Consider the following 20,025-nt stretch of genomic DNA (forward strand, 5'->3'; position numbering starts at 1 on the left):
CATGATACCTTGCTCCTCACGATTACCTTGCTCCTCATGATTACCTTACTCCTCATGATTACCTTACTCCTCATGATTACCTTACTCCTCATGATTACCTTGGTCCTCATGATTACCTTCAACTGTATATCACATTAGAAACTTTCTGTTGTGTTTATTCTGACGTTTTATTTCATGAGATGATTTATCTTGTCTTTCTCTTGACCTTTCTCGACGTTTGTCCTCTGTCTCTTGACCTCTTGACCTGGATCGTGTGTTGACCTTTGACCTGTTGTTGCAGGGTTCATGATCCCACAAGGGACGCTGCGTCGTGGGTCACGCTGCTCCACCAGTAAGGCCTTCATCCGGCCCGTCCGACTCCGCAGGAACCTACACGTAGCCATGCACGCCTTCGTCACCAAGGTACTGCCCACCTCACCCACTCCTCTCTCTCTCTCCACGTACTGTGTATATATATATATATATATATATATATATATATATATATATATATATATATATATATATATATATATATATATATATATACACACACGCCAGTGTTAACGAGATACTGGCCACCGTAAGACTTTACATACATATATACATACATTATTGCTTATGTGTATACATACACGACTTCTGTACATAGGTAAAGTTAAACCCATTATCTGCTCTACATGGTAACATGTATACACACACACACACACACACACACACACACACACACACACACACACACACACACACACACACACACACATATATATATATATATATATATATATATATATATATATATATATATATATATATATATATCAGCCACCAGCGCTGTATCATCAGCGAACAACAACTGACTCACTTCCCAAGCTCTCTCATCCCCAACAGACTTCATACTTGCCCCTCTTTCCAAAACTCTTGCATTTACCTCCCTAACAACCCCATCCATAAACAAATTAAACAACCATGGAGACATCACACACCCCTGCCGCAAACCTACATTCACTGAGAACCAATCACTTTCCTCTCTTCCTACACGTACACATGCCTTACATCCTCGATAAAAACTTTTCACTGCTTCTAACAACTTTCCTCCCACACCATATATTCTTAATTCCTTCCACAGAGCATATCTATCAACCCTATCATATGCCTTCTCCAGATCCATAAATGCTACATACAAATCCATTTGCTTTTCTAAGTATTTCTCACATACATTCTTCAAAGCAAACACCTGATCCACACATCCTCTACCACTTCTGAAACCACACTGCTCTTCCCCAATCTGATGCTCTGTACATGCCTTCACCCTCTCAATCAATACCCTCCCATATAATTTGCCAGGAATACTCAACAAACTTATACCTCTGTAATTTGAGCACTCACTCTTATCCCCTTTGCCTTTGTACAATGGCACTATGCACGCATTCCGCCAATCCTCAGGCACCTCACCATGAGTCATACATACATTAAATAACCTTACCAACCAGTCAACAATACAGTCACCCCCTTTTTTAATAAATTCCACTGCAATACCATCCAAACCTGCTGCCTTGCCGGCTTTCATCTTCCGCAAAGCTTTCACTACCTCTTCTCTGTTTACCAAATCATTTTCCCTAACCCTCTCACTTTGCACACCACCTCGACCAAAACACCCTATATCTGCCACTCTATCATCAAACACATTCAACAAACCTTCAAAATACTCACTCCATCTCCTTCTCACATCACCACTACTTGTTATCACCTCCCCATTTGCGCCCTTCACTGAAGTTCCCATTTGCTCCCTTGTCTTACGCACTTTATTTACCTCCTTCCAGAACATCTTTTTATTCTCCCTAAAATTTAATGATACTCTCTCACCCCAACTCTCATTTGCCCTTTTTTTCACCTCTTGCACCTTTCTCTTGACCTCCTGTCTCTTTCTTTTATACATCTCCCACTCAATTGCATTTTTTCCCTGCAAAAATCGTCCAAATATACTAGTCATTGGTATATACACAGGTGTAGATGTATATAAATACACATAGACGTATAATTATTAAAGCTTCTGTGATCCTCCCAGAAGCGTACATATCAACTGTATAGCTTTATGTACTATTATATGTACATACTACATAAGCACCCACAGGTACCTCTCACCCCAGGTCAACCCCCAGCTCATTACCCCCCCTTCTTCCCCACCCCCGCAGATCCTGATCGACCCCAGCACCAAGCGGGCGTACGGGGTGAAGTTCCTTCGGGAGGGCCACGCCCGCGTGGTGCTGGCCAGGAAGGAGATCATACTGTCGGCGGGCGCCATCAACTCCCCCCAGCTCCTCATGCTGTCGGGGATCGGGCCGAAGGACCATCTGCACTCCCTCGGGGTAAGGCACTTCACCTTCGTGAGTCTCGCCTCCTGGTTGGTTCTGTACTTATATAATCTTGTAGTCACGACGGTACGATCCTTGAGTACGACGGTACGACCCTTGAGTACGTCGGTACGACCCTTGAGTACGACGGTACGACCCTTGAGTACGACGGCACGACTCTTGAGTACGACGGCACGACTCTTGAGTACGACGGTACGACTCTTGAGTACGACGGTACGACCCTTCAAGTACGACGGTACGACTCTTGAGTACGACGGTACGACCCTTCAAGTACGACGGTACGACTCTTGAGTACGACGGTACGACCCTTCAGTACGACGGCACGACTCTTGAGTACGACGGTACGACTCGAGTACGACGGTACGACCCTTCAAGTACGACGGTACGACTCTTGAGTACGACGGTACGACCCTTCAAGTACGACGGTACGACTCTTGAGTACGACGGTACGACCTTTCAAGTGCGACGGTACGACTCTTGAGTACGACGGTACGACCCTTTAGTACGACGGTACGACCCTTGAGTACGACGGTACATCCGTAACGTACGTTGATCCTTCATCATAACCAGACGTGGGCATGTTCACCATAACCAGACGTGGGCGTGTTCACCATAACCAGACGTGGGCGGGTTCATCATAACCAGACGTGGGCGGGTTCATCATAACCAGACGTGGGCGGGTTCATCATAACCAGACGTGGGCGGGTTCATCATAACCAGACGTGGGCGGGTTCATCATAACCAGACGTGGGCGGGTTCATCATAACCAGACGTGGGCGGGGTCATCATAACCAGACGTGGGCGGGTTCATCATAACCAGACGTGGGCGGGTTCATCATAACCAGACGTGGGCGGGTTCATCATAACCAGACGTGGGCGTGTTCATCATAACCAGACGTGGGCGGGGTCATCATAACCAGGAGTCGCACTGAAGGGTCGTGCATCGTCTTCAGGGTTCAGAGGTCGAAGGTCAGTTCGACTCCTAAACTGGTCGTTCAGTCTTGTTCATCTTACGTCATGTGTTGCCTCTGTGAGGTTAGTGTCCCGTTACTCATCTGTCTCTAACCTGGACACACTCTCCTGCAGAACATAACACTCTGGGTCATGTCTGATGTTCTCCTGCAGAACATAACACTCTGGGTCATGTCTGATGTTCTCCTGCAGAACATAACACTCTGGGTCATGTCTGATGTTCTCCTGCAGAACATAACACTCTGGGTCATGTCTGATGTTCTCCTGCAGAACATAACACTCTGGGTCATGTCTGATGTTCTCCTGCAGAACATAACACTCTGGGTCATGTCTGATGTTCTCCTGCAGAACATAACACTCTGGGTCATGTCTGATGTTCTCCTGCAGAACATAACACTCTGGGTCATGTCTGATGTTCTCCTGCAGAACATAACACTCTGGGTCATGTCTGATGTTCTATATTTCATGTCTGTATATGATTCAAACACCCCAGGAGGCTGGACACACTGGTTTAATGATGTAGGTTTGTTAAACCTCCAGGTTGGTGTTGGGGTGTGGGGGACCCACTGGGAGGTAAACATACCTCAGTGGCCAGACTCTTTCTTATCCATGGAATTTTAATTTCTTTCTCGCTTGGTTTTGTTATTTCTGAGACCAGTCAACATACATCAGTTTACAGTGTTTACATGTAGGCTGGCATGTACAGGTCGGCAGGTGGTGACCTGTATGAGGGAGAGAAGAGATGCCTCTCATGGTCAGACCTCATGTCACATTAAGAGGAAGAATGGAATTGAGATGTCTCGTGGTCACATTAATTCCAGGTGTCACCACACGACACATTCCATCGTCGATTATAATCTCGACCATCACGGGTCCACAGCTGCTGGCACGGTCGGTCCGGCCACCAGGGGAAGAGTGAAAGACAGACGACCTTAATCTTAGGGAAGATGTAACAATAATGACGCGTCTTCCTCAGCCAATCTCAATCAGCTTTACATATCTATCTACCAATAAGCACCTGGTTTACATGCTATGTACTACTGACCAATCCCCTCCTTCCTCTTTATATTCCATGAGCCAATCACCACCTTGTTAACATACAGACTCTACCAACATCTGTACAAGTCATCCTTACCAGCTGTTAACAGTCTTTCTACCGTGTCCTGCAGATCCCCGTCCTGCAGGACCTGCCTGTAGGACACAACCTGCAGGACCACATCGGCACGGGCGGCATCGTCTTCCTCATCGACCAGAAGGTATCGCTGGTGCAGACCCGCTACGAGAACCTGCCCTCCGTCCTCAAGTACGCCATGTTTGGCTCAGGTCAGTCCAACACTAGGTGGTGCCACGTACGTACGCCATCCTGGTGTACGCCAAGATAAGATACAGGATGGTAGGGCTGTACGGGTTAACACGTTCACCTGAGCTGAACACTCTGGTCACGATCACCAGGTGTTAGAGTATGAGGTACTTGCATCAGTCATCAGGTGTTAGAGTCTGAGGTTCTTGCATCAGTCATCAGGTGTTAGAGTCTGAGGCTCTTGCATCAGTCATCAGGTGTTAGAGTCTGAGGCTCTTGCATCAGTCATCAGGTGTTAGAGTATGAGGTACTTGCATCAGTCATCAGGTGTTAGAGTATGAGGTACTTGCATCAGTCATCAGGTGTTAGAGTATGAGGTACTTGCATCAGTCATCAGGTGTTAGAGTCTGAGGCTCTTGCATCAGTCATCAGGTGTTAGAGTCTGAGGCTCTTGCATCAGTCATCAGGTGTTAGAGTATGAGGTACTTGCATCAGTCATCAGGTGTTAGAGTATGAGGTACTTGCATCAGTCATCAGGTGTTAGTCTGAGGCTCTTGCATCAGTCATCAGGTGTTAGAGTCTGAGGTTCTTGCATCAGTCATCAGGTGTTAGTCTGAGGCTCTTGCATCAGTCATCAGGTGTTAGAGTCTGAAGTACTTGCATCAGTCATCAGGTGTTAGAGTCTGAGGCTCTTGCATCAGTCATCAGGTGTTAGAGTATGAGGTACTTGCATCAGTCATCAGGTGTTAGAGTATGAGGTACTTGCATCAGTCATCAGGTGTTAGAGTATGAGGTACTTGCATCAGTCATCAGGTGTTAGAGTATGAGGTACTTGCATCAGTCATCAGGTGTTAGAATATGAGGTACTTGCATCAGTCATCAGGTGTTAGAGTATGAGGTACTTGCATCAGTCATCAGGTGTTAGAATATGAGGTACTTGCATCAGTCATCAGGTGTTAGAGTATGAGGTACTTGCATCAGTCATCAGGTGTTAGTCTGAGGCTCTTGCATCAGTCATCAGGTGTTAGAGCCTGAGATTCTTGCATCAGTCATCAGGTGTTTGAGTCTGAGGCTCTTGCATCAGTCATCAGGTGTTAGAGCCTGAGATTCTTGCATCAGTCATCAGGTGTTAGTCTGAGGCTCTTGCATCAGTCATCAGGTGTTAGAGCCTGAGATTCTTGCATCAGTCATCAAGTGATGGAGTCTGAGGCTCTTGCATCAGTCATCAGGTGTTTGAGTCTGAGGCTCTTGCATCAGTCATCAAGTGATGGAGTCTGAGGCTCTTGCATCAGTCATCAGGTGTTAGTCTGAGGCTCTTGCATCAGTCATCAGGTGTTAGTCTGAGGCTCTTGCATCAGTCATCAGGTGTTATAGTCTGAGGCTCTTGCATCAGTCATCAGATGTTAGTATGAGGCTCTTGCATCAGTCATCAGGTGATAGAATCTGAGGCTCTTGCATCAGTCATCAGGTGTTAGAGTCTGAGGCTCTTGCATCAGTCATCAGGTGTTAGTGTCTGAGGCTCTTGCATCAGTCATCATGTGTTAGAGTCTGAGGCTCTTGCATCAGTCATCAGGTGTTAGAGTCTGAGGCTCTTGCATCAGTCATCAGGTGATAGAGTCTGAGGCTCTTGCATCAGTGAGGCTCTTGCATCAGTCATCAGGTGTTAGTGTCTGAGGCTCTTGCATCTGTCATCATGTGTTAGAGTCTGAGGCTCTTGCATCAGTGAGGCTCTTGCATCAGTCATCAGGTGTTAGTGTCTGAGGCTCTTGCATCAGTCATCAGGTGTTAAAGTCTGAGGCTCTTGCATCAGTCATCATGTGTTAGAGTCTGAGGCTCTTGCATCAGTCATCAGGTGTTAGAGTCTGAGGCTCTTGCATCAGTCATCAGATGTTAGTCTGAGGCTCTTGCATCAGTCATCAGATGTTAGTCTGAGATACTTGCATCAGTCATCAGGTGTTAGTCTGAGGTTCTTGCATCATCAGTCGTCAGGTGTTAGAGTCTGAGGCTCTTGCATCAGTCATCAGATGTTAGTCTGAGGCTCTTGCATCAGTCATCAGATGTTAGTCTGAGGTACTTGCATCAGTCATCAGGTGTTAGTCTAAGGTACTTGCATCAGTCATCAGGTGATAGAATCTGAGGTTCTTGCATCAGTCATCAGGTGTTAGAGTCTGAGGTTCTTGCATCAGTCATCAGGTGATAGAATCAGAGGCTCTTGCATCAGTCATCATGTGTTAGAGTCTGAGGCTCTTGCATCAGTCATCAGGTGTTAGAGTCTGAGGTTCTTGCATCAGTCATCAGGTGTTAGAGTCTGAGGCTCTTGCATCAGTCATCAGGTGTTAGAGTCTATGGCTCTTGCATCAGTCATCAGGCGTTAGTCTGAGGCTCTTGCATCAGTCATCATGTGTTAGAGTCTGAGGTTCTTGCATCAGTCATCATGTGTTAGAGTCTGAGGTTCTTGCATCAGTGATCTTTCATGAGAGACCATCAAGATAGTTTGGGTCATCACATGTGAGCATAGCAGGTGTGTGTTGCTTCTAATGGCTGTGTGTAGCCTATCTTGCCTCACCACACCTCCATCACAGTGTAAACGAGGCAGAGGGAGTGTCAGGTGGTGACCCTGAGTGCTGGCAGACCGGGCCACAGAGGCCTGGGGTGATGGTCATCACTGTAATGATGACCACACGAGGAGTGAGCCAGGCCATACCCACGACTGGAAGGTGACTGTGTGAGGAGGCAGGTCCCTGTGTGGCGGGCGAGGGTAGAACACCTCGAGTGTGGGACTTGTGGTCTGCATGAAAGACAAACATTGAAGGTTCGTGAGGAGACGCAAGAACCAGTGGCAGGAACTTGTAGATATGACATATGGTCATGAAGCACACGAGAAGAAAACAGATATTGAATTGGGTAAAGAATTACATGTGGAGGAAGTGAATGATGTGGTTTGTAGTTACTACGGAGGATAGAGTAACGCAGGTTCAGCCACGTGAGGTGACAGAGATGCAAATGACACAGCCATGAGTGAGGCTCCGCTGTTGCACCAGCTGGTGTGGACGTGTGTGTCGTCTGGTTATGACACAGCCATGAGTGAGGCTCCGCTGTGGCACCAGCTGGTGTGGACGTGTGTGTCGTCTGGTTATGACACAGCCATGAGTGAGGCTCCGCTGTGGCACCAGCTGGTGTGGACGTGTGTGTCGTCTGGTTACGACACATTACAGTTCTTTTTCCGTGAACGTACATGATGACAGTCATCACAGTGGCAGGCGTGTACTCTGCTCGTCACCTGCAGTCACTGTGAAATCATCCAATTTAACACGAAATCAAGAGCACAGAAGAAGACAGACAAACCCACCAGTGGTTTCCCACGACACCTGCCACACACACTGATGCTGACCACGGGTCTTGGTGGGTCCGCACCTCGCTATAATGGTCCGTCGCTGGGGTAGGTGGTCTGTGTTACTGTAGGGAAGACTTGGGAACCCGACCCACGTGTGTTGCCTGGTGATGATACAGCCCTGGTGATCCCCAGGTTAAGCGTCCACGTGACACACTTCACGTGATCACAGACAAAAGTGATCATGACAGACGGAAGACTCATCATACATGGTAGTCATGATTTGGATAACACTGCGGCCCGTAGCTGAGGTGTGTGTTACCCTTGGTCCAGACACGAGCACTCATCCCTTAACGGGGTTCATTAATGGCTGGTGTAGCCGGGGGTCGTAGGGACAATACGCTCCTGGGAATACTATGAAGTCCTACTCATATCCTCTCTTGTATCAGGATCTCATGATATTGATCAACGTCTTTAACTAAGAGGGATCCTTCCCAACCATCACTATATAAGAATACATTATATATATACTTCAGACCTCCCTCACACGTCGAGCATCGTTTTCTCTCAATGATGTATTATTTTTATACATCTCAAACCACGTTATGGTCGTCATGCAATTCTTGTGGGGACTTGTATATGACGGTTACCATGATGTGTGCATGTCATACATCTGCCTCACCTCCTACTGTCTTACAGGAACCAGTGGCAGGAGGAATACAGCGTACCAGGCCAGCCAGACGTGGCCATTGTCAGCCACATCTTATGATACGTTTAGTTTATTGAGATATTATTATCTACTGTCTGTGAGTCTGTCTGTCTGTCTGTCTGTCTGTCTGTCTGGTTGTTACTTACCTCCTGCAACTCACTTTTGTTAAGTTGTTACGGTACGGTGGTCAGCGTGGGTGAGGGGCTTCCTCAAATGACTGTACATGTGAGATGATCAATGTGTTAATGTGTTCCATGTGAGAATGAGATGATTAATGTACACATACACATTAGTACATTATGTGTATATACAGTAGGGGAAGAGCTGTGTGGTGGTGGTGGTGAGGCCCTGTGTTTGTGTACAAGTATGGATCCATTTGTTGATAAAGAAAGTGTTTGCATTTGTTTAAGATCAGTCAGACGTGGATGACGAGATCTGCCATGCATGTTTCGTACGCATGACAGGTTCTGGCCCAGTGACCCACTCAGCCCACGGAAGTCATTAGAGCCAAGAGCCAACCGCTTGTTAAGGCTCGCCAGAAGAATGTCGGCAAAAAATGAAGCGAAGTTTTGCCGGCGGGCGAGGGGTCGGCTGTGAGGGAGGAAGGGAGTGAGGGAGGGAGGGAGGGAGACACACCGTCCCACGAGCGGCTGTCTGGCCTCCACCCCGGGCAGGAGGAGGGTAAGTTAGGCGTCGTGTGGCCACGTGAGGAACACAGGCTAGGCTATGGTCTACCCCGGACTCAGATGTGTTATAACCAGACGTGGATGTGTTGTTACAACACGTTGACCTGAAGTTTGCCCAGATAACGTTGGTGTCTGACCAGGTTACAACCCCTGGGCCTGGACCTGGCCTGGACCTCCTCCTCACCTCCCTGCCTGGTGGCCACGCCTCACTCAGGCCGGGCTGGTAATGTGAGGCCGCGGGGCTGCGTGCCCACCTCCACCGATGAATGAGACGCTGTTTACAGCAGTGAATTACTGCGTCGGAGGCTCACACGTCACTGTCCTCACACGACGGGTGGATGAGGTGAGGTTATCGTGTGTGCGTCACTGTACTTATGACCGTTTTTGAATGATACAGTGACGCAAGCACCGCGGTCCATCTTCGCTAAGTACGCCAGGTATCCACGAGGAGGCGCGTGCTCGGGGGCGTCTTGAGCTGAGGCGGCAAAAGTAAGAATGATCGCGGGCGGTGAGAGCGGATTTTTCGTATGAAAAAAAACGTGAATTATCGTACAGGAGAAATATGAACTGTTGTTGTCAGATGTATGATAGTTATCATGGGCGAGGCACGGCACGCCAGCACGTGATCATTAATTATCATAAAGCAGGTACATCATTTATGGCATACAGGGTAAGAAAGTTTTCGCTCATAAATCATTGTAATTAGAACACAGGATCTTCTAATAAGAATATGAGACGTGCACAACATGGAACTGAGGCAATCATACTGGACAAATAACAACCGTCGATAGACAGTTTACATGCGGGTCAGACGTTTAAACTGACGTTGAAAGAAAAAAGAAAGTTATTGTACCTCCGGTATGTAGGTTAGGGCACGTGACCAGCGTACAGAACATGATGTGTGGCTTCACACGTAAGGTATGGATGGGGCCTCAGTGGTATAATGGCTCCTCCACGTACGGTAGAAGGAGAACATTATCGTATGTGCTACACTGTGGCTGCCGGACACGTCAGGGTAGTCGAGATATCGTACGCAGCGTATACGACTGAACGAACATACGTGACACACGTTGTTGTGCTCATCAGAGAAGAATTATCGTACGTGTGTCGAGTGTTATTGTTGAACTACTTTTTATAGGGACTGGTATGTGGGACAGGTGACTAAAAGGACAGGTATGTAGGACTGATGATTGGAGTGACAGGTATGTAAGACTGGTGATTGGGGAACAGCTCGTAATCATTCGCCAGTGGTTGATTAACAGGTTATTTCGTGAGGCAGATGGCCAACATGGCGTTCATAATGAGAGGAGAATGCGTGAGTGAGGATTGACCTCCGCTGATCACATGATAACAGACACAACAGACGGAGGTCATGATAACAGACACAACACACGGAGGTCATGATAACAGACACAACAGACGGAGGTCATGATAACAGACACAACACACGGAGGTCATGATAACAGACACAACAGACGGAGGTCATGATAACAGACACAACACACGGAGGTCATGATAACAGACACAACACACGGACGTCTTATCTAGATTTAATTTAGTTCTTCTGTTTTGACAGTTTTACGGAAAGTAAGGATGTATTTCATGGTTCAGAAATACAAAACATCTTCATGTATTTTGGCGATAGGATGATACTGCATGATTCAACCAAATGTATGATCTTGTGGTAATTATACAACCGTTAACCAAATGTATGATCTTGTAGTAATCATACAACTGATGGCAGCCTAGGAAGTGATGCTGCAACTTTATCAAAAATGCAACACTTCATCACACGTTACACAACACACACCTGGCCTGTGCCAGTAATGGAACACCAGAGCACACACACCCGACCTGTGCCAGTAATGGCACATCCAAGAACGGATTGTTAATGACAAGAGCCCGTGGCAACCTGGACGTGGTCATTGTTTGCACACACACACACACACACACACACACACACACACACACACACACAGTCCTGCTATAAGTAAATGGTTTTCTACTGTATTAATGGATGTAGAGATGATTACCTTATATAAAGAATTAAATGTTAGAGGAAAAAGCTTTTACTGAAATGATGGTAAGGGAGAACATTCGTAATGTTTAAACCCTACATAACAATTACGTTATCCAGGAATTACAGCGAAACTAGACAGACTATGGAACGTGAAAGAAAACGTAGCATAATGTATGGTATACTATGAGAGACTGCGTTAAAACTACTGTGACATGTATGGACGACAGGATATTAATCATGTTGTAGAATAACGCTGGTGTGTCGCAGGTAAGTTGTAGTGCAGGACCTACGTCACGACCAGCTCGGACTGTGACCAAAGAGAGTTTGTGTATGTAGTGTGCTGTATGTAGATGTTACATATGGCCAGATGTCTCGCCACATATCCTGTGTGTGTATACTGACGTGGTCTGGTTATGTAGGTGTTATATGTGACCAGATGTCTCGCCACATATCCTGTGTGTGTGTACTGACGTGGTCTGGTTATGTAGGTGTTATATGTGACCAGATGTCTCGCCACATATCCTCTGTGTGTGTGTGTGTGTGTGTGTGTGTGTGTGTGTGTGTGTGTACTGATGTGGTCTGGTTATGCATACTGACGTGGTCTGGTTATGTGTGTACTGATGTGGTCTGGTTATGTATACTGACGTGGTCTGGTTATGTGTGTACTGATGTGGTCTGGTTATGTATACTGACGTGGTCTGGTTATGTGTGTACTGACGTGGTCTGGTTATGTGTATACTGACGTGGTCTGGTTATGTGTATACTGACGTGGTCTGGTTATGTGTGTACTGACGTGGTCTGGTTATGTGTGTACTGACGTGGTCTGGTTATGTGTGTACTGACGTGGTCTGGTTATGTGTGTACTGACGTGGTCTGGTTATGTGTGTACTGACGTGGTCTGGTTATGTGTATACTGACGTGGTCTGGTTATGTGTGTATACTGACGTGGTCTGGTTATGTGTATACTGACGTGGTCTGGTTATGTGTATACTGACGTGGTCTGGTTATGTGTGTATACTGATGTGGTCTGGTTATGTGTATACTGACGTGGTCTGGTTATGTGTGTATACTGATGTGGTCTGGTTATGTGTATACTGACGTGGTCTGGTTATGTGTATACTGACGTGGTCTGGTTATGTATACTGATGTGGTCTGGTTATGTGTATACTGACGTGGTCTGGTTATGTGTATACTGACGTGGTCTGGTTATGTGTGTATACTGACGTGGTCTGGTTATGTGTATACTGACGTGGTCTGGTTATGTGTATACTGACGTGGTCTGGTTATGTGTATACTGACGTGGTCTGGTTATGTGTGTACTGACGTGGTCTGGTTATGTGTATACTGACGTGGTCTGGTTATGTGTGTACTGACATGGTCTGGTTATGTGTATACTGACGTGGTCTGGTTATGTGTGTACTGACGTGGTCTGGTTATGTGTGTACTGACGTGGTCTGGTTATGTGTATACTGACGTGGTCTGGTTATGTGTGTACTGACGTGGTCTGGTTATGTGTATACTGACGTGGTCTGGTTATGTGTATACTGACGTGGTCTGGTTATGTGTATACTGACGTGGTCTGGTTATGTATACTGACGTGGTCTGGTTATGTGTGTACTGACGTGGTCTGGTTATGTAGGTGTTATATGTGACCAGATGTCTCGCCACATATCCTGTGTGTGTATGTGTATATGTATACTGACGTGGTCTGGTTATGTGTGTACTGACGTGGTCTGGTTATGTGTATACTGACGTGGTCTGGTTATGTGTGTATACTGACGTGGTCTGGTTATGTAGGTGTTATATGTGACCAGATGTCTCGCCACATATCCTGTGTGTGTATGTGTATATGTATACTGACGTGGTCTGGTTATGTGTGTACTGACGTGGTCTGGTTATGTGTATACTGACGTGGTCTGGTTATGTGTATACTGACGTGGTCTGGTTATGTGTGTACTGACGTGGTCTGGTTATGTGTGTATACTGACGTGGTCTGGTTATGTGTGTATACTGACGTGGTCTGGTTATGTGTATACTGACGTGGTCTGGTTATGTGTATACTGACGTGGTCTGGTTATGTGTATACTGACGTGGTCTGGTTATGTGTGTACTGACGTGGTCTGGTTATGTGTGTACTGACGTGGTCTGGTTATGTGTATACTGACGTGGTCTGGTTATGTGTATACTGACGTGGTCTGGTTATGTGTATACTGACGTGGTCTGGTTATGTGTATACTGACGTGGTCTGGTTATGTGTATACTGACGTGGTCTGGTTATGTGTATACTGACGTGGTCTGGTTATGTGTGCATACTGACGTGGTGTGGTGATGCAGGACCCCTGACGGTGCTGGGCGGTGTGGAGGGCCTCGCCTTCGTTAAGACCAAGTTTGCCAACCAGACGGACGATTGGCCAGACATCGAGTTCCACTTCATCTCGGGTTCCCCTGCGTCCGACGGTGGCCGGCAGATCCGTAAGGTCCACGGCCTCTCAGAGCGGGTAAGGTCAAGGGGGTAAGGGCTCAGGGCCCAGCATGCACGGCTAAGGCTGTTAAGAGTAAGGTTCACTGGGTCACTAATGGAGGTATATAAGGGGTAGTGTGGTATTCTAAGGTTAATCTGATAATTTAAGGGTAATTTGCTATTCTAAGGTTAATCTGGTAGTTTAAGGGTAATCTGGTATTATAAGTTTAATCTGATATTTTAAGGGTAATCTGGTATTTTAAGGGTAATCTGGTGATTTGATATTTTAAGGGTAATGTAGTATTTTAAAGGTAGTCTGTATTTTAAGGGTTATCTGGTATTTTAAGGGTAATCTGGTGATCTGATATTTTAAGGTTAATGTAGTATTTTGAAAGTAATGTAGTATTTTAAGGGTAATTTGGTATTTTAAGGGTAATCTGGTATTTTAAAGCTACTCGGGTACTTTTTAAAGTTTTATGAATTAGGAAGAAACGAAGAGTTTAAGGTAAAGTGTCTGAAGGTCGAGCATGAAGATGAAATTGTTTCGGCAAAATACAAACATAAACTGAACCTCTTGAATGTCTCACAGAGGAGTGACGCCAGGCAGTACAGGCAGTACAGGAATACAGCTGAGCTAGATACAGGAGAAAATGATTTCAGAATGACTACAGACAGACACGTATGAAAGATCTGGACACAATTACTTGTACCAGTGAAGGTGGTTGGCAAAATAGTTAATGTCCAGGGTAAGGTCAATGTGGACGATAAGGAATGAAAGTTCGTTAACAGGGTCAGCAGAAGAGGTCAAGGGTCGAGCTTGGGGGGGGGGGGGTGTATGTTAGGGGAAATCTTGAGGTCAGAGAAAGAGTCGTGGTTCATTGTCAAGGTTCGAGGCAGATGAGACAGTACAACTCTAAGATAACTTCTCTGTCTCAGAAACATCTCTTCATATTGACCTTATGATCTTCTCGTTCACTGGACGAGTCGTTCACATCTTCGTTAGAAAGATAAGCTTAAGCTTAGTGTAGATCACTCCACGTACAATGAAGCTGGGGACGTTTAGTTATGATGGTACTGTGATGAACTGGAGACACACTCAACACTGACGCATGTCAGGGTCAGACACGCTGTAATGTGGTAAGGGTATCAGGAGATCAGGTCCAGGGTGGCAGCAGTTCAGGTCTAGGGAGGCAGCAGTTCAGGTCCAGGGAGGCAGCAGTTCAGGTCCAGGGAGGCAGCAGTTCAGGTCCAGGGTGGCAGCAGTTCAGGTCCAGGGTGGCAGCAGTTCAGGTCCAGGGAGGCAGCAGTTCAGGTCCAGGGAGGCAGCAGTTCAGGTCCAGGGTATCAGCAGTTCAGGTCCAGGGTGGCAGCAGTTCAGGTCCAGGGAGGCAGCAGTTCAGGTCCAGGGAGGCAGCAGTTCAGGTCCAGGGAGGCAGCAGTTCAGGTCCAGGGTGGCAGCAGTTCAGGTCCAGGGAGGCAGCAGTTCAGGTCCAGGGAGGCAGCAGTTCAGGTCCAGGGTGGCAGCAGTTCAGGTCCAGGGTGGCAGCAGTTCAGGTCCAGGGTGGCAGCAGTTCAGGTCCAGGGAGGCAGTAGTTCAGGTCCAGGGAGGCAGCAGTTCAGGTCCAGGGAGGCAGCAGTTCAGGTCCAGGGAGGCAGCAGTTCAGGTCCAGGGAGGCAGCAGTTCAGGTCCAGGGAGGCAGCAGTTCAGGTCCAGGGAGGCAGCAGTTCAGGTCCAGGGAGGCAGCAGTTCAGGTCCAGGGAGGCAGCAGTTCAGGTCCAGGGTGGCAGCAGTTCAGGTCCAGGGAGGCAGCAGTTCAGGTCCAGGGTGGCAGCAGTTCAGGTCCAGGGAGGCAGCAGTTCAGGTCCAGGGTGGCAGCAGTTCAGGTCCAGGGAGGCAGCAGTTCAGGTCCAGGGAGGCAGCAGTTCAGGTCCAGGGTGGCAGCAGTTCAGGTCCAGGGAGGCAGCAGTTCAGGTCCAGGGAGGCAGCAGTTCAGGTCCAGGGAGGCAGCAGTTCAGGTCCAGGGAGGCAGCAGTTCAGGTCCAGGGAGGCAGCAGTTCAGGTCCAGGGAGGCAGCAGTTCAGGTCCAGGGAGGCAGCAGTTCAGGTCCAGGGAGGCAGCAGTTCAGGTCCAGGGAGGCAGCAGTTCAGGTCCAGGGAGGCAGCAGTTCAGGTCCAGGGAGGCAGCAGTTCAGGTCCAGGGAGGCAGCAGTTCAGGTCCAGGGAGGCAGCAGTTCAGGTCCAGGGAGGCAGCAGTTCAGGTCCAGGGAGGCAGCAGTTCAGGTCCAGGGAGGCAGCAGTTCAGGTCCAGGGAGGCAGCAGTTCAGGTCCAGGGAGGCAGCAGTTCAGGTCCAGGGTGGCAGCAGTTCAGGTCCAGGGAGGCAGCAGTTCAGGTCCAGGGTGGCAGCAGTTCAGGTCCAGGGAGGCAGCAGTTCAGGTCCAGGGAGGCAGCAGTTCAGGTCCAGGGAGGCAGCAGTTCAGGTCCAGGGAGGCAGCAGTTCAGGTCCAGGGTGGCAGCAGTTCAGGTCCAGGGAGGCAGCAGTTCAGGTCCAGGGAGGCAGCAGTTCAGGTCCAGGGAGGCAGCAGTTCAGGTCCAGGGTGGCAGCAGTTCAGGTCCAGGGAGGCAGCAGTTCAGGTCCAGGGAGGCAGCAGTTCAGGTCCAGGGAGGCAGCAGTTCAGGTCCAGGGTATCAGCAGTTCAGGTCCAGGGAGGCAGCAGTTCAGGTCCAGGGTATCAGCAGTTCAGGTCCAGGGAGGCAGCAGTTCAGGTCCAGGGTATCAGCAGTTCAGGTCCAGGGAGGCAGCAGTTCAGGTCCAGGGTGGCAGCAGTTCAGGTCCAGAGTGGCAGCAGTTCAGGTCCAGGGAGGCAGCAGTTCAGGTCCAGGGAGGCAGCAGTTCAGGTCCAGGGTGGCAGCAGTTCAGGTCCAGGGAGGCAGCAGTTCAGGTCCAGGGTGGCAGCAGTTCAGGTCTAGGGAGGCAGCAGTTCAGGTCCAGGGAGGCAGCAGTTCAGGTCCAGGGTGGCAGCAGTTCAGGTCCAGGGAGGCAGCAGTTCAGGTCCAGGGTATCAGCAGTTCAGGTCCAGGGAGGCAGCAGTTCAGGTCCAGGGAGGCAGCAGTTCAGGTCCAGGGAGGCAGCAGTTCAGGTGTTTTGATGATCACATTAAGATATTTACTTCATGTTAAATATGTATCATATTTGCTAATTATAATATAATTATATGCTGCTCATATATATATATATATATATATATATATATATATATATATATATATATATATATATATATATATATATATATATATATATATATGTATATAAAATAATTATGATGTAATCATTGTATATAAAGGTTCATACTAATATGATAATCTTCCTTGATAGTGAGAGAATAAGTTATATTTTGTAGCAGTGGAGGAATTGAGGCTCTTTGTTACAATTATCTTGTGTTTGTTAGTTGTATTAGTGTTAGATGATCTTGGTAACCATGGTTAGTTAACCGAGAACCATCGTTAGGGAGCTAACGACCTTACAACGCACCACCTCATCAAGGGTGACCTCCTCGCTCTTGCCTCCACTGTCACCTGGACGACAGTGACCTCATTCATCAACTCTGACCTCACTGACTCACGTGATGATGAGAAACTTTTGCTGTGATAACATTTCTTGTTCCATTCATAACCTCACGTTGTGCACATCACAACCTCCAGGGATTCATGTGTAACACCCCCACCTGAATGCCTGTTCCATTGTGACCTCCACACTTATCTTCCCCTGGTGACCTGTGACCTCCACGACCCTGGTGACCTGTGACCTCCACGACCCTGGTGACCTGTGACCTCCACGACCCTGGTGACTTGTGACCTCCACGACCACGACACCCTGGTGACCTGTCACTTCCTCGACCCTCTTCCCCTGGTGACCTGTGAGCTCCACGACCCTAGTGACCTGTGACCTCCATGACTCCGTTACCCTTGTGACCCGTGGCCTCCACGATCCCGTTCCCCTGGTGACCTGTCACTTCCACGACTCCCTTACTCTGATGACCTGTGACCTAAACCACCCCGATCCCCTGGTGACCTGCGACCTGTACCACCCCGTTCCCCTGGTGACCTGTGACCTGTACCACCCTGTTCCCCTGGTGACCTGTGACCTGTACCACCCCGTTCCCCTGGTGACCTGTGACCTGTACCACCCCGTTCTCCTGGTGACCTGTGACCTGTGACCTGTACCACCCTGTTCTCCTGGTGACCTGTGACCTGTGACCTGTACCACCCCGTTCTCCTGGTGACCTGTGACCTGTGACCTGTACCACCCCGTTCCCCTGGTGACCTGTGACCTGTACCACCCCGTTCTCCTGGTGACCTGTGACCTGTGACCTGTACCACCCCGTTCTCCTGGTGACCTGTGACCTGTGACCTGTACCACCCCGTTCCCCTGGTGACCTGTGACCTGTGACCTGTACCACCCCGTTCTCCTGGTGACCTGTGACCTGTGACCTGTACCACCCCGTTCCCCTGGTGACCTGTGACCTGTGACCTGTACCACCCCGTTCTCCTGGTGACCTGTGACCTGTACCACCCCGTTCCCCTGGTGACCTGTGACCTGTGACCTGTACCACCCCGTTCCCCTGGTGACCTGTGACCTGTACCACCCCGTTCCCCTGGTGACCTGTGACCTGTGACCTGTACCACCCCGTTCCCTGGTGACCTGTGACCTGTGACCTGTACCACCCCGTTCTCCTGGTGACCTGTGACCTGTATGACCACCCCGTTCTCCTGGTGACCTGTGACCTGTGACCTGTACCACCCCGTTCTCCTGGTGACCTGTGACCTGTGACCTGTACCACCCCGTTCCCTGGTGACCTGTGACCTGTGACCTGTACCACCCCGTTCCCTGGTGACCTGTGACCTGTGACCTGTACCACCCCGTTCTCCTGGTGACCTGTGACCTGTGACCTGTACCACCCGTTCTCCTGTGACCTGTGACTGTGACCTACACCCGTTCCCTGGTGACCTGTGACCTGTACCACCCCGTTCCCCTGGTGACCTGTGACCTGTGACCTGTACCACCCCGTTCCCCTGGTGACTGTGACCTGTGACCTGTACCACCCCGTTCTCCTGGTGACCTGTGACCTGTGACCTGTACCACCCGTTCTCCTGTGACCTGTGACCTGTGACCTGTACCACCCCGTTCCCCTGGTGACCTGTGACCTGTGACCTGTACCACCCCGTTCCCCTGGTGACCTGTGACCTGTGACCTGTACCACCCCGTTCTCCTGGTGACCTGTGACCTGTGACCTGTACCACCTCGTTCTCCTGGTGACCTGTGACCTGTACCACCCCGTTCCCCTGGTGACCTGTGACCTGTGACCTGTACCACCCCGTTCCCCTGGTGACCTGTGACCTGTGACCTGTACCACCCCGTTCTCCTGGTGACCTGTGACCTGTGACCTGTACCACCCCGTTCCCCTGGTGACCTGTGACCTGTGACCTGTACCACCCCGTTCTCCTGGTGACCTGTGACCTGTGACCTGTACCACCCCGTTCTCCTGGTGACCTGTGACCTGTGACCTGTACCACCCCGTTCTCCTGGTGACCTGTGACCTGTACCACCCCGTTCTCCTGGTGACCTGTGACCTGTGACCTGTACCACCCCGTTCCCCTGGTGACCTGTGACCTGTGACCTGTACCACCCCGTTCCCCTGGTGACCTGTGACCTGTACCACCCCGTTCTCCTGGTGACCTGTGACCTGTGACCTGTACCACCCCGTTCTCCTGGTGACCTGTGACCTAAACAACCCTGTTCCCCTGGTGACCTGTACCACCTTGTGACTGACCCCCCCGACAGACATGGCGCGGGATGCTGAGGTCAATCTCCTTCCGTGATACGTGGAGCGTCATGCCGACCCTCCTACGACCCAGGAGCCGAGGCTACGTGACCCTGCGGAGCGCCCGCCCCTTCCACAAACCCGTCATCGTCCACAACTACCTGACGGAGGCGCAAGACCTGCGGGCCATGGTGGAAGGTAGGCATCCGGCGCTCCTCTGTACGGTCGCCGTCCGGAGAGTTGGTGGCAGCGGTGGGAGGCCTGGCTGGCGGGCAGATCTGGACGCTTTGGACGTGCCTCAGTAATTCTGGGGTCATTCATATTGACCTCTCCTGACCGATGGATCAGTCAGGTTCGAAGTTTCATGAC

At 49.3% G+C, this 20,025-nt stretch overlaps 1 protein-coding gene across 2 annotated transcripts in view; it reads left to right on the forward strand.

The window, feature by feature from the left end:
• Nucleotides 1-20,025, forward strand: part of LOC139766053 (glucose dehydrogenase [FAD, quinone]) — a 178,576-nt gene that overhangs the window by 145,669 nt on the left and 12,882 nt on the right. The window contains exons 5-9 of one of the 2 annotated variants that reach the window (XM_071694200.1): nucleotides 281-402; nucleotides 2,175-2,348; nucleotides 4,496-4,649; nucleotides 13,707-13,870; nucleotides 19,677-19,854. In XM_071694200.1, the coding sequence (XP_071550301.1) occupies nucleotides 281-402; nucleotides 2,175-2,348; nucleotides 4,496-4,649; nucleotides 13,707-13,870; nucleotides 19,677-19,854 (792 nt within the window). The remainder of the gene's footprint in view (nucleotides 1-280; nucleotides 403-2,174; nucleotides 2,349-4,495; nucleotides 4,650-13,706; nucleotides 13,871-19,676; nucleotides 19,855-20,025) is intronic. The other variant, XM_071694199.1, reaches the window with a different exon arrangement.

This window comes from Panulirus ornatus, chromosome 56 (assembly GCF_036320965.1).
Source record: "Panulirus ornatus isolate Po-2019 chromosome 56, ASM3632096v1, whole genome shotgun sequence".
Lineage (NCBI taxonomy): Eukaryota > Metazoa > Arthropoda > Malacostraca > Decapoda > Palinuridae > Panulirus > Panulirus ornatus.